The sequence below is a fragment of the Rhipicephalus sanguineus genome, chromosome 10 (assembly GCF_013339695.2).
Source record: "Rhipicephalus sanguineus isolate Rsan-2018 chromosome 10, BIME_Rsan_1.4, whole genome shotgun sequence".
NCBI classification, from domain to species: domain Eukaryota; kingdom Metazoa; phylum Arthropoda; class Arachnida; order Ixodida; family Ixodidae; genus Rhipicephalus; species Rhipicephalus sanguineus.
Genome location: NC_051185.1, coordinates 143,410,036 through 143,424,772, shown reverse-complemented (window position 1 = coordinate 143,424,772; position 14,737 = coordinate 143,410,036). Strand labels below are relative to the sequence as shown.

The window sequence follows — 14,737 nt, the reverse complement described above, 5'->3', positions numbered from 1 at the left end:
CCATTTAGCATCTATTCTCTTTATTCTTTCGTTGTTCTTTATTGCACGAGAATTACTCAAATGGGAGGAGGAAAAGAAAAAAAATACAAAAGAAAAAGAAGAATTCACAAGCAGGTGCTCGAATCTGGAATGTTATCAACCATCTCCTCGGCGGGGGCGAAATCGACGGAAGCCATACGGACGATAAAAGAAATACGCGAAGCAAAAGTATATATACACGAAGGCGGACACGCTGCGGCGCGATGGAGGTATGCAGAATGGAGGTTTTATGACCACAATCGCAGTTAAGCGCTCGTCCTGCCGGGTGGTGGGGTGATTTATGGCGGCCGTATATGAGGGGAGAGCGAACAAGCGCGAAGCGGCGACATGGAGAGCAGGAGGGTCAGCATCATGGGCAATAGAAGCGAAAGTACAGCCACTGTAGCGAAAGTGTCGCTTCTCGCGCCATTCGATGCGCGTGTTGCGAGAGCGTGAGTTGCTCGCGATTGCGCAGGCGCGAATACCTCTTCCTCTCGCCGCTGCCCTACAGTGGCGCACGTCAGCTGATGATGGCGCGCGCGCGCGCGCCCATTTTTGTTCCAGCGACACCGCGGCGCGTCGCTCCGTTGTGGCGCGGTCGGTTGACTTTTCACCGCGATGTAAATATATCTTGTGAAGACAAAGGTGCTCGGTGTGTGGCCTTGTAAGTACACGAATCGGCGGGAGTCATTTTTGGCGCGGCTTCGGCGCGGGTGGCGGCGCGTCCGCCCCACTGACTGTGATGATTGCGCTCTGCACAGACGATGAAATAAATAAATAAATAAATAAATAAATAAATAAATAAATAGGATAACCGATCGCTTGATCAATCAATCAATCAATCAATCAATCAATCAATCAATCAATCAATCAATCAATCAATCAATCAATCAATCAATCAAATATCCTTTATATATAATCGTGTTATTTCCCTTTGTTAGAAACTAAGATGCCGGGTCTAAAGGCCGTGAGGCCTTGACGTGGGCCTCGGTTCGAGACACATCATTCCAGGAGCAATTTGTCCACAATCGCGATGATTACAGTTTGTTTCTCGTTCCTATATGTTGGTTTAAGTTTTGATTTAAGCTGTCGTTGTATTGTTTTTAAGGGTCCCAATTATTTGCCCAATATTTCTTTAATATCATTCAGTGCGTCAGGACGGAGTGTGTCACGCCACGTATTGTTCGCATAGGACATGAAATGAGACTGGTGCTTCCGCGCTCAATCTTGTGCTACAACTTAGAGAACGTGTATGTTTCCGGGCAAACTCCTAATGGAATACTTAAGGGACGTGGACAAAGCGTGCACTCACTCGTATACCTTTCAGGCCGCTTCACTGAACTCACATGATGAAGATTTCCTGTATAAGGCACAACTGCACCTCCGCTCTATATGCATCACTGCCATGGCACTTAATGTTCGATCGGTTGTCTCAACTTTCTCGAGGAGTATTCCGCCGCTGAGACGAGTAGGTAGTTAAAAAGTACCCCGAGTCCTACAGATGCGCGGTTGCTGCTTTTCAAAGATTACGGGCATCACGCGAGAACGCGATTTGGAAAGCGAATTGACGAGAAAATGATTCGCGATTGCTGGCTTCGCGAGCTTTGAATGCAATGAAGCACATGGTAGGAATGACATTTTCTTTTCCTTTTTTTAACCCGATGGTAGGTATTTTACATGCGCACTGCCATCAGGAAGTATAAGTCTGATATAAAAATAATGGCGTCGTTAACGTGTAGTTAATACGTAAAGAGGAGATTTTCAATGTATTCACGGTCACCTTATTATTTTGTTTTCATCGTACAGATTTTATAATCATTACGGATGTTTCACGTTACTCTCATGATTTTATCAGTTATATATATTTTAGGCATTCTCAGAGCGCTGTGTTTAGGCCCCTTTGCATCCACATGCACTTACCCATTGTCATTAAATATATAATCGCTTACAGAATATACATTGTTTTGGCGCTCTTTGGCCGTAACTGGCCCTCATCATCATCGTCAATGTACTCACGGAACAAGGTGATCACATTATCCATGGGTGTGTGAGTATGTTTAGAATGAATAAAACCCAAATTGAATAGTGGTAGAAGTTGATCGAATCGAAAATATAATACTTTTCGGACTGTTTTCGAATGCCGAACAATCGTTTATCACAATCAACAACAATTCTGTTTACATCCTGGTATTGATCATTCCAGCATTGTAAACACAAATGGAACACCAGGAGCAGATAAGCTGCAGGCTCTTCGTGTGCACAGAAATTTCCAGAGAGCGCGAACAACTGTCACATACCAGGTAAGTGTCTCACTTTAATAGCGACGTTATCAGTTGCACTACTTCAGTTGTCAAACCTGCTTTATGACTGCACTAAGCATGCAGAGGTAAAAGTCATCGTACTAATGTGTCGATTTCCTGGTTATTGCGGTGCTGTCTACACTGATGTATTTGTAAGCTATCCGAAAAATATTTGTGTTTACAAGTACACCTGTGCAATTTGAACACCGAATTTCATAGCGCACTCTTCGATTCCATATTTTAAATTTACGAATATTTGCTTTACCCTAACGTTATTACTTTGCCGAGAGTCAATTGGGTTACATATATTCAAAAATATGTAACTGTATGGTTATCTAAAATCTAGAAAACTTATTATTCTATCCTTTTCTTTAAACACTCGTCAGTGTTGATGAGAAACAAATAAATCACAATCATACTCCTGACGGGCACCTCAAAAACGATACCTGACAAATTCCCCTCTTCTGGAGGTGAACAGTCCGCCGCGGGGGAGCAGAGCTTATGGTGCTCGGCTGCTGACCCGAAGGCCGCGGGTTCGATCCCGGCCGCGGCGGTCGCATTTTCGATGGAGGCGAAATGCTAGAGAGGCCCGTGTAGTGTGCGATGTCAGTGCACGTTAAAGAACAGCAGATGGTTGAATTTCCGGAGCCCTCCACTACGGCGTGCCTCATAATCATGTCGTGGTTTTGGGAAGGAGAACTCCAGCTATTATTATATGAAAGTGAACAAGCCCATTATATTGAGGAAAGGTTCACCTGAAATAAAACGCGAGGATATCTTGGAACCTACTAGCCCAGTGTTGTACGTGAGCAGTAAACGTGCAGCAGTTTGTCCGGCATGTTTTAATGGGTTACCATTTATGTAATTTCGGGTATACAAATCTCATTTATAAAAATACAACCGAGTTGTTGAAAGGTGGCGTAGTATTCTTGCAAGTGTTGTTCCACTCATCGGCGTTGCTAAAGTCCTGTGGTCACTGCAAATGTAACAAACCGAGTGGTCTAGAAGTCTGCTGCTATGCGAGATCTTGACTGAAAAAATTAAAACAGCAGCAGGGCCAATTGGCAAGCTTGGGCCACAGTTTCTTTTGGCCCCTCTTTACGTTGCCTTCTTACACGTACACCTGCCGCGGTGGCATAGCGGGTAATGTGTTCCGCCGCTATAAGCTCCAGGACGCGGGTTCGATTCCCAGTCTGTGCCCGCGGAGCGGTAGACATGGCGCCCACCGCACTGGTTCACCGCCCACTGCTTTCGATAGACCACCCACCGCTCCGACTTACCCTTTGGAAATGCACGCCTAAAGCTGTATTCACACGACTGACGAAATCGCGATTCGAGCCTGCGGATTGCGTACTACGTCACCATACGTCAGCCGTTCCCGCGTCCCCGCTTCGGTCCGCGCGGAGCGATTCGTGAAACGACGGAGGCCCAAATCACAGTTGGGATCCTCGGGGAGCAATGCCGAAATTCTCGCTTGTAGCGTGAATTCTCCCCTGTCGTGTGAATGCTGGCTGCGGAGAGATCCGAATCACGTCACGTGTCACGTGACTGATCCGTCCGCGATCACGTCCGTCGTGGGAATACAGCTTTAGGAACAAATAAGTAGCAACTGTGCGCGCGCACTGCCAGCGAGCCGTACCTTCCGCCACCTGGTTATGTAAAGATGAGTCTTAACACGTGGCCTAGTAGTGGTTTCAAAGGTCGTCAACTCCAGTGCCAGCGCTAGAACACGAGCGCGTTTGCTTCCGTTTTCTACGTGCGTCATAGATGCCTGAAATGCGGGACCAGGAATGAAATGTTGATGTGTACTGAAAACTGGAAGTTTAAGAAATTGAAATTCTCAAGCTTAATATCCACCCCCCCCCCCCTCGAAACGTCCACCCCTAAGATATATCTGGAGAGAGCCCTGCCTATATTCTTCAACAGTGTCAAGCGCGTAGCTCCAGTCCGTTCTGAAACGGCTGCCCCGACTGCGCCGTACGTGGCGACGTCTCTGCAAGCTGCCGCGCTTCGTTCTGGCTGCTCCGTTCCGATCGCCATCCCGTTCACGCAGTCGTCGCAGGTTTGCAGCCAATCTGCTTTCATTGCGTGTCGCTGCTTTAATGACATTTTTTTTTTCTGGATTAACTTCGCTGCCTGCCTCCTCTCTTTTCTTCCTCTCCCTCCCTCTTAACGACTCTTGCGTCTCTTTGATTTCGTTAAGTCTTGAGAAGGTCATTCTGGTCTCTCGTGTATGGTAAATCAGTGAGCACAGACTCGAAAGTTTGCGCTTGTCCTTGTTGCCCCTTCGTCTTTGTCTACAGTAGTTGCGCATTTTATTTCCTTCTATGTTATGAACCATCTCTCCCGGCAACCAGTTTTATTGAGTACAGCACCGTCGCAATTAAAACAAGAGGAAGCTCACCGGTAAAAGACAAGAACTGGAGTGCTGGAAGCTTCCTACGCATTGCACGGTTCTTAACTTCCAGCTAAACCGAGCGCCAGAGCCACCGGAATGCTGCTCGAACACTATTGCATATCTGAGCCCACCTGTCTGAATCGAAAAAACGAAAAGTTGCTTTACTGCCTCTCTATATCAAGTGAGACCGGCTGCCTGTTACGCGGCGCTCGTAAAGACCGTCAAGATGGTTAGGAGTGCTTCGTTGCAGAGATTCAGTTTTAGATAGCTCGAGAACCGGTGACCGAAAGAGAGTCCGCATCGCGCGGTGGGTCACCAAGGCCTCGAAGATGCGCGGTCATCCCCGTACCGTTCCGTACCGCGACTGTGCCATCGGTGTTTCGTGATTTAAGCAGTTTCCGGGGACGTCCCCGTGTGATGCCGTGCTATCGTTTTTGTTCGGGGTTAACAGGATCGAGCGACTCTGATTAACGCACCGATAAAGGGTTCCAGATGTGTTTGTTTGTTTTGCCATTAGTAGTAGTGTCTTGCATTTTTTTTTGTTTGTTGTCTCACTAGCATTATATAACGTTCCAGTTCCTGCTGTAGCCATAAATAGGGCGGTAATATATGTAAATAAATAAGCGGTATACTCAGGAAGGAAGCGAAACACGAAAAGGGTCACGCTAAGAGAGCCCCTGTATGCTGTCTCTTCTCTTTTTTTCGTTACACGACGTTCCACATGATATAGCGTTCGTTTTCACGCACAATGTCAATCTAAGAATATCTAATACAAGAAAAAGGGAGTCCACGTTACCGAAAAAAACAAAAACGTTTTCTTAGATTGAGGTGCTCTGGAAAAAACCGAAATGGTGAAATTAATTGGAAGTCCCCCACTATATACGCGTGCCTGCTCAACATATCGGGGTTTTTGCATCTAAAACACCAGATTATAATATAAAAAATGATCGCCGAAAAAGTGGCAGCTTTCCGAAGAGTACTGGCGGCCGAGATTACTGTTCCCCTTTGGGTGCCGATTCAACACTCCCGGTCTGTACTTCCAAGAAGCCACGCGTGTTTCAGTTCCATTTCATCGGCGCTGTAAAATGACACGACGGACCAAGTCTGAACTACGAGTGTACAGTTGGTTTGACATAGGACCAACCCTTACTCACGGGGACTGGAACACTAACGAAAGAATTTTCCCCATCTCCGAACCGGCTTGGTTTCTCTAAAGAAATCGAAGTTTCTAACACCCCCTATAGAATTACGGTCACTGACCAAGTAAAAAAAAGGAACATTTTTTTGACGTTTCGGTACCCGTAAAGACTCCTTGTTCACAACGTGCGACATGTGCAGCATGCAACCTGACCGGACGAGCTTCCGTCAAACTCTTCACTACCCCCCAGAGAGAGGCGAAAAAGAACGTAAAGAAGAAAAAGAAAAGTCGCGAGAAAAAATCCCAATGGTTGTGTCCAGCTGGGCATCCAGGAGAGCGGCACCGTGCTCATCACACAAACGACACACAAAACACGCACGCAGGCAGGCACACACGCGGTACGAGCAGTTCCACACTCACTTGTTCATGGCTGCGAAGGATGAGAGACGTGGAGAGCCTGGCGGAGCTGCGGCGGATCAGCGGCGGCCGGCGAAGCAGACTGGCACGGCAAGAGCCCGGAGGATGCACAGCGCCACTGCTGACAGCCTTGACCCTGGCCTTCTACTCCGTGCCTCTGGATTTCAAGAGCACGCCGCCGCTGGACTGAGAGGGGAAGAGGCGGACCCCGCCGCCTGGCGTAACCATGAAAGCCGGTGGCCATCGGCGTGGACGTCATCGACCGCTAGCGCCGACGCGCGCTCAAGACGTCCTCCTCGTCGCTGCCGACGTCGTACCTCGCCCTCTCCCCCCGGCCGCCCTTGTCGGAAACGCGGTCTTCTCGCGCGAGGATTACCACTATTACGCGATCACCGGAGGAGGAGGAGGAGGAGGAGGAGGAGGAATCGCCTCTCGCGTATTCTGCTGAGAGACGTATGCTTGCAGATGCATCTACGTTTATAACGGTGCTAGCTGGTGGCAGTTCGCACGCGCCGGGAAGTGCTTGTCCCACGGACCTACCGATCAGTGTTCGTTCTGTATAGACGACCTTCGCAAGGTGTGCGGAAGTCAGATGCCCGACTGCACGCTTCGGTGACACGTAAATTGCGGTGCCCTTGCCTTCCGGGTTTCGTCGTCGAAGCTGCAGACTACCATATATGTCTAGAGTATACAGGAGTAAGGTGCTGTATGCGCGGTGGAGCGTTTCTACTGGGAGTCTTAGGTGCACAACTAAGCTGAAAATCAAAGGACGGCGGACAACGGTGATGTACGCACAACAGGGGGACCTATTTCGTCGTTTTCTGGGAGCTTTCTCTTTCGGTTTAACAGCTTTTCAGTTTCACTTTCAGAGTGGCGCTGTTAACCGTCGTCTTCTGTTGTGTTCTTGATTGGTGCCTAAGAGACCACGAGAAATCTTTTAACACCTACCCAAATTCTGCTTAAACCGTATTTCTTTTTAGCGACACGTATGCAGGTCGCCTGGATGTCATACATTACAATCATGTTTCCCATAAGACTGCACGATTGGATATTCTTCGAAGCCGTCGTGGTCTAGGTAGCCGTCATATCCACGGTAGGTGGAAACGCCTCCGCTGTTTCCGGAACGGAAATATGTGACGGTGAGGGGCTTGGCCATGATTCGAAATCGTGGTGGTGATGAGGGGGCGGGGTGCTCTGCTCCTCGTTGGGCCAGGAAGCAGTGCCAAAGCTGGAAAATAAGTTGTAGAATCACAGTAGTAGAACCAGATAATGACAGCATTAGAATTGCAGTAGCTGGGCGGTAGAGCCAGAGGTGTAGTGCCAGAGGCTTAGTGTCCGCGCTGTATAATTTTTCGGGTTGTATGCAGGTTGTAGTGCCAGAGCTGTATGTCACCGCTATATTACCATAGTATTAATGCCAGCGCCGTCGTTGCGATTCCATCGTCATCGAACTGCTACTGCTGCTAATGGTTTGCCGCATTAGTTGAATTAACTGCCAGACTCGACATTTGAGAATTCCCCAGATGTTAAGCACAACTAACGCGGAATGCAATGAGAAACACCGAGCAGGCTCTGGCAACTGTGGCTTTTACAGCAGAGCAGTGATGGCTGAGGTCTGCCGTTTGTCGTAGATACAATCGACTGAGAAGCAAAAGAGGAAGAAGCTAGATGGATTTGGCCTTCGAGTTGTCTTGGCGTACGCATAAGGGACCCTGTGTCTTTTCGCTATTCATTCCTCTCATATAACGCTGTCACACCTCAGTGTGATGAAGTGTCCTACCTCCATACCGAAAATACCGAAAGAGGGTCCTTTCTAATATAGTTTGCATGCCTGTGCCACGGCGATGGCAAACTTGAGATGTCGCCTAAACCGACGAACGACCTTACAGGCGAAATGAGGAAAAAATTATGGCAATACTTGCAAATAGTGGTGCCAAGCCTGAAGGAACAGCGCAGCTGGGTGGTCTTGCTTGTTCCTCTTCATTTTATAATTTTAAATTTTTTTATTCTCTTTCTCTCTTTCTTTTTTTGTATCTCTTTTTAGTGTCTGTTTGTGTCTTTCACTGTGTTTCTATCTTTCATATCTTTATTCCCTCTATCCCCTTTCTTTCTTTCTTTCTTTCTTTCTTTCTTTCTTTCTTTCTTTCTTTCTTTCTTTCTTTCTTTCTTTCTTTCTTTCTTTCTTTCTTTCTTTCTTTCGTTATTTCTTTCTCTCTTTCTTTCTATTTTCTCTCTCTTTCACGTGTTTCAGGTACTGCACTTCGCCGAGCAGAGTTTTCGTTTAACTCTCGCACCTGATGTACTCGGTGGTGGGGCTTGCCCAATTCCCGCTGCGCACACCCACCTACGGAGTTTTGCACGATGGAGGACAAGTTACCGATAGCTTAAATAGCTTGGCTGTTAAAAAAAACAAAACACAAAGATAGGAGGCAACATTCTTTCGCATACCTACTTGCATTTTACGAGTCTTCCGTCAGTTCTTGGCCATTCCCATTTGCGGGGAGCGTATGCGAAAACCATGGTCAACGGTGACCACAATAACAACGAGCCAGATTCTTGAAGAACAGGGTATCCCATGGCCCGATCGGCCGCAGTGCCTATAAATAACCGCGGCGACGGTCGCCCTCACTGCATCCACCGTACTTGATGACCCGACGAATCGCGTAGCCCCTTTTCCTTACGATTAAGCTGTGGGAAAATCACAGGCACTGCTTTCAAGGTCAGCCGCTGGATGCGCGGCTAAATTAAAATGCGGGCATTTGAATGTGTTAAGTTCAACTCGATGATTGCTGCTCTGCTGACGTCCTACTACGTCTGCTGCTTCTGCTGCCACGCATGCCTCAGACAACTGAGAAAGATAAATCAGCAGAGAATAAAGCGTCCAAGTGACCAGAAAATGACGAGTGAAGTAAATAAATAAATAAATAAATAAATAAATAAATAAATAAATAAATAAATAAATAAATAAATAAATAAATAAATAAATTCTCTTATTTTCTCAGTCAATTGTATTGATACACTTCCTCCCAGGCTTCTGCGCCCAACGTAGTTGGGCGCAGAAGCCTTTCGAGGAGGAAGTGTATCAACACCCCTCGCTTAACCCTAAACTTTTGATAAGCAGATCTTTTGTCCATTTCGATCTCTTGTCCCCCTAAATTTCTCGCGTCGCACGGAGATTGTGGGTTCGGTCCCTGAGGCGACAACTCTTCTTTCTCCCGTTCACTTTAATTCGTTGTCCCTCTATCTGCTAATTACTACACTTGAATTAAAAGTAGGGCAGCTCCGCACTAGTGCTGCGATGACCGAGGTTGCAGCGGAGCTCGTGGCGTTCCCTTCCTACTCCTCACCCTCACCTCCCTACTTCTCTCTCTCCATCTCTATTTCTTTCTCTTTCTCGGTCTCTCTATCTTTCTTTCTCTACGTTCCATTTCTTTCTCTCGATCTCTGTGTTCCTCGCTTCCACTTCCTATCTCTTTCCCTCGCTCTCTATATCTTTCTCTCTCTTTCTGTCCATCTTTTTATTTATTCCTTTCGTTCTCTCTCTTTTTTATGGTCTGTTTTACTCTCCCCTCCTCCTTTCCCTCCTCATCACCATCACATCTGTCCTCCTCTCCCTCATTTCCCTTTCCCACTTCCTTGCTATCATAGGTCGGCAAAAAAAATGCAGAGCTCACTCAGACTCGCTCATGAAGTATAGTTTGCCCTTAGGGCTCACTCGGACACAGGCTCACTAAAACGTTTTGTAGCGTTAGCTACACTGGCCGAGGCGGAGCAGTTTCGCATGGCAGTTCGAGAGCCGTGCTGCGCATGCACGAGGAGCAGTGACGTCACACGGCGCACAGCTGGCGCGCCGCCACCGCCGCGCGCGCCTCGCCGGTATGCGCATTCCAGAGGAATGCGCAGAGGAAAGCGGAGAAGCTTGACAACCAGGAATGCTAAGAATAACCAGCTGAACCTTAGCTAACGCTACCTCTATCCTGGCATAGCCGAGCTAAGCCACTGCCTTTTAGATGCGAAGCAGCTTATGAACGAGGCCTGTCTCCCCGGCGTCGCGTCGACGTAGCCAGTGCCCCAGCCGATCCGGAGCGGCGGGCTCGCGAAGCCGAAGCGAAACGGGCGCGTTGACATCGCATTCTCACACTTCAAGCTGCAACCTTTGCAGCAAGAGCCATTAACTTTATACTTTACGGACCACAAGGCCGTTATACTCAAGGGAAAACTTTCCCCTGAGCTTATAGTCATATATGACGAGTAACAACATCAGGGGAACCGCGAATAGAAGGACCATGAACAGTGATGAAGAAAATAAAACATTTGCAGAAATCTAAGTCGACTCATGGCTGCTTCGCATACTACTCAGAGTTACCTTTACGGAGAGATGGGGGGATTTGTTTTTCATCCAGACTCCCTTGGACTCAAACTCACCGACATATCACCTACTCAGCCGGACTCACTCAGACTCAGACTCACGGCTCGACCTGAGCCTGAGTGAGTCGGCCCATGAGTCCGTAAGCGCATATTTAGCTATTTCGAACATGGTGTCAGTGCTCTTTAACAGCCATATATGTCACATAATTGGTACTCTACATGGCACCTTTTGATCTCGTACTTTTAAATACCATTGATTAGGGGTTTCGATACAGTAAGGACATTTTTATTGAAAGCGATAACTCGCGAGATATTTTTATCAAGAACTTCCCGTGAAAGCGATTGCAAGGGGGGAGGGGGGCAAGGCACCTTGTCCACCCGTAACTCGCGCCTCTGATCAATAAATATTGACTAAAACGCGTTCTGGGCTAGTTGGTGCATGGTCTGACAAAAATTTGGAGGCACAAAGGAACGAGTCCTGTCATTTCTTGTCCTCGTTCCTTTGTGCCTCCACAAATTTTTGTCAGAATAAATATTGAGCTGGCGTATGAACACAAGTGCGTTGAAATATGTGTGCGTAGACGTGAGTATAAACGCGAGCAGCCGACATAAGGCTGATAGCAGCGCTGATGTTTAGTAGCTATAAGTTGCTATAACTGTACTGTACAAGGCTATGCTGTGATCTGCTAGCCGCTCGTCTTCAGATGGTATGTACGAGGGTTAGAATCTCACGAAGAAATTTTCCCCCTAGAATGTCTCTCTTTCTCTATCTTTGTTTTTCTCGCTCTCTTTCTCACTCTCTGCAGGCATCGTCTCGCCCATAGGGATGGTCGATTAAAATTTTTAATCGATTAATCGTTAATCGCTAGTTGTTTTAGCCTTTAATCGATTAATTGCTTTCGGTGGAATGTTTTAATCGATTAATCGACAGTTTTTATGGGTGCTTTAAAACCGATATCTCTTTGCGTGAGAGGCATCATTCGTGTTTGATATGGACCCAAATCTTTTTATCAGACGCGCTGACGATCGAAAATTCCCACTTTCGAAAGTGTCGACGACGGGCCCAGTTAAGTTCTTCTTTGTTTCTTCCACTCGCCTCGCTGGTTGCGCGACATTTGCTGCTGCCGCCAAGGAAGCCGAAGGCGAGAACTTTCATCTGCTGGCACCTTGAGGAAACGACCGCTCGGACATCATCTGGATAGAGACGTTTATTCGTTTCTCTTCTCCCCCCCACTGTCGCTGCACCCCTGCTTTTATTCCCTGTCTCCCCATTCAAACACTCCTACAGTCCAATCGGAAAGCAGGAGTAACTCTCTCCTTGTCTCCCGGTCGGCTGCCGCTGAAAACACCAGGCCCGGATTCCTCCTCGCCACCTCCTCGCAGGAACCACCGCCTCTCGCCCACTCGTCGATTCGCCGCCACCGCTCAGCTCCCTTTCAACCCGGTTTCCGGAATGTTCGGCCTCATGCGTTGACGGGTCGTAGGAAAGCACCTCCGGGTACGTACTTGCCATGCTGGGCTGACGGGCCATCAATACAATTGGCCGTGCATCACTGCCGCCGCCTTTGGCTGTCACAGCGAAGGCGCAAGTGTACCTTCCGTCCCTGTAGCCCGGCTAGGCCACGGTCTCCTGTAAGGCACCATAATTGACCCCTTCGGGAGACGTGGGTCTTCGCGTCCTTTGTGACCAGCAGACAGTCGTCGTTCCACCATCCGGTACCACCGCTTCCGTGTTGGCGCAGGCACGCCGGCCGCGGGGCGGGTAACAATATGAAGGTATTCGGCGAACGTACGAAGTTCGACCCCAACACCTCCCCTCCAACTGTGTTGCACTGTATCTATGACATGCGACACACACACAACCGCACATTCACACATGTTCACTGACTCGACACGTGAGGCACCACTGTCACTCGTACCCCATTGACTCTGTCGCACGCACGCGCTGACAAAGCATGCACCCCACCTTAACTCGCTGTCCCTTTTATGCATCATCGTTAGGAGTCACCAACCGCGACATTGCGTCGGCATTAGCGTTTAGACACCCAGGCCTCACGATTAACGCACACACAGTGAGTCTACTTAACTGCCAAACAAGAATATAACGCTCCAGCCGAACAAGGAAAACAAGAATCGGTTTGAGGCTTTCGTCACAAAAGGGCCACGACTCAGTCGTCGATAGTTCGCTAAAGCTAGACGTGTTCCCGTGAGCAATCTGTCACGTTGCACGAACATCAGGAACCGAATTCTTAAACATCCGTAATTGCACGTACTAGTGCCACTGCGAGCTTCCACTCCGCGGATGTACGACTAACTTAGCTCTACTCTTACGGTTGCACCCCTTACAAACAACCGAGCGATTCTCGCGATAACCTTTCCTCATTCGCTCACACACAGAACACACGCGAAAAGAACAAACAAACAAAACCAACTTTCGCGTGGCTCAGCCGAAACTCGCACAAAGCCTAGCCTTGCCTATCTTTCCCGCAAGCTACCAGCTTAACTCCTATGTTTCCGCTATCCGACACGTGGGACACCCTGACTTAACGTTCCCCTGCGTCTACGCATGACACGCAACGGAAACGCCACAAACTCTTTTCACAGTCAGCTGCCGTAGCCCTATTCAAGGCGCTCATCTCTTAAGCCCTCGACAAGCTCTAATGCGTGTCACTAACCTTCCGATAGTTAAGTGCACCACATATATCGGTTAACAAAAAAAAAAAAACATACGCCACTAACGAAAATAAAGTTCATTACTAGTTCCTCAAACTATCAACAGTCGCGGGAATAACAAGGTAAACTAACTAGCTCTTAACTAAAATCAACAAACAAAAAAATCCTTTTCCACAAATCCTGAGTCGACCTTCCATTAAAAGCTAAGAGTTGTCCTCACCAACTTTTCAGACGCACTCGCGGTGGTCGCGCCCAGAACGCTTTTCTAGTCAAGCGGGGTGTAAGACACACATGAAAGTTAACCATTCCTTCGTCGAACCCCACTACGTTCCTCGAAGCGGACCCGCCTTTGTCGCCTCCTCCTTCCTCGCGAAGCTCACCGACCTTGCGAACTCGCACCTGAGCCAACGCTCCGCGAAACAAACAACGGGGAGGTGTTTTGCCCTCCGACCCCTTCCGCTCGCAATACGCTGCTCTTTTCTTTTCCTTTCGGCGGCCTGGACGCATGCGGTAGACACCTGTCAACGATGAGAATCGCACCCTTCTTGCAATTTCGCGCCGACGTCTGCAGCACTTTTTCAAACGCGTCGCGATCTTGGCCGCATTTCTGTTTTTCGGACGCTTTCTCCTTTTTGCCCGCTTCTTGGTGCAAAATTTGGAGCCTTCCATCCACCTCCGATGCTCATCAGCATCGACATGCTCGTCAGCTGTCACGCGCGTACTGTCTCGATGATTGCCTATCAATTCAACATTCGGCCGCTTCCGCGTAGGATGCGCTGCGCTTTTCTTATCTTTCCGGCTGCTCGGACGCATGCGATAGATACCCGTCAGAGATGACAACGGCACTTTTCTCGCAATTTCGCTCCGACGTTTGAAGCTTTTTCTCAAACGCGTCGCGACCTTTGCCGCTTTGTCCTTCGGACGCTTTCTCCCTTTGGCACGTTTCTTTGTGCCGACTTGGGAGCCTTTAGTCCGCCTCTGGCACACATCGACATCGTCACAAGCTTCGCCTGTCTCGCGCGCACAATGTTGATGACTACCTTGCAATTCATCCTCTATTTCAGTCGCTAGACTGGCGGACAGCTCAACGCTCTCTAGGACAATGCCGCTACTTACTCCTATACAAGGCAGCTCGCATACCAGTGAGCTGTTCGTAACTGCATTGTCCTCTCCACTCAGATCCTCCGTTAGCCCTTGTGGCTTTTGGATTCTCAGAGTGGAATCTCTGTCACTTTCGGCATTCAGAACGGCAGGGCTTACATCTATGAGCTCTCCTGTGCACTCCTCTTCGCGAGATACCTGAAAAGCCTCTAGGCTCCCGACTCCCTCCTTAGCTGGCGCGCCTTCCCTGACATCGTCTACAGGGCTGTGAGGTTCCTTTCTGGTGGAAACCATCACCACGGAATCCTCACACCCTGACTTGGC

General features: G+C 48.5%; 1 protein-coding gene across 1 annotated transcript in view; it reads right to left on the bottom strand.

Moving 5' to 3' along the window:
- Positions 1-6,426, bottom strand: part of LOC119372527 (peroxidase) — a 75,558-nt gene extending 69,132 nt beyond the window's left edge. Inside the window, exon 1 of the mRNA XM_037643007.2 lies at positions 6,275-6,426. Coding sequence (XP_037498935.1) covers positions 6,275-6,282 — 8 coding nt within the window. The 5' untranslated portion in view covers positions 6,283-6,426. The remainder of the gene's footprint in view (positions 1-6,274) is intronic.
- Positions 6,427-14,737: the final 8,311 nt, after the last annotated feature.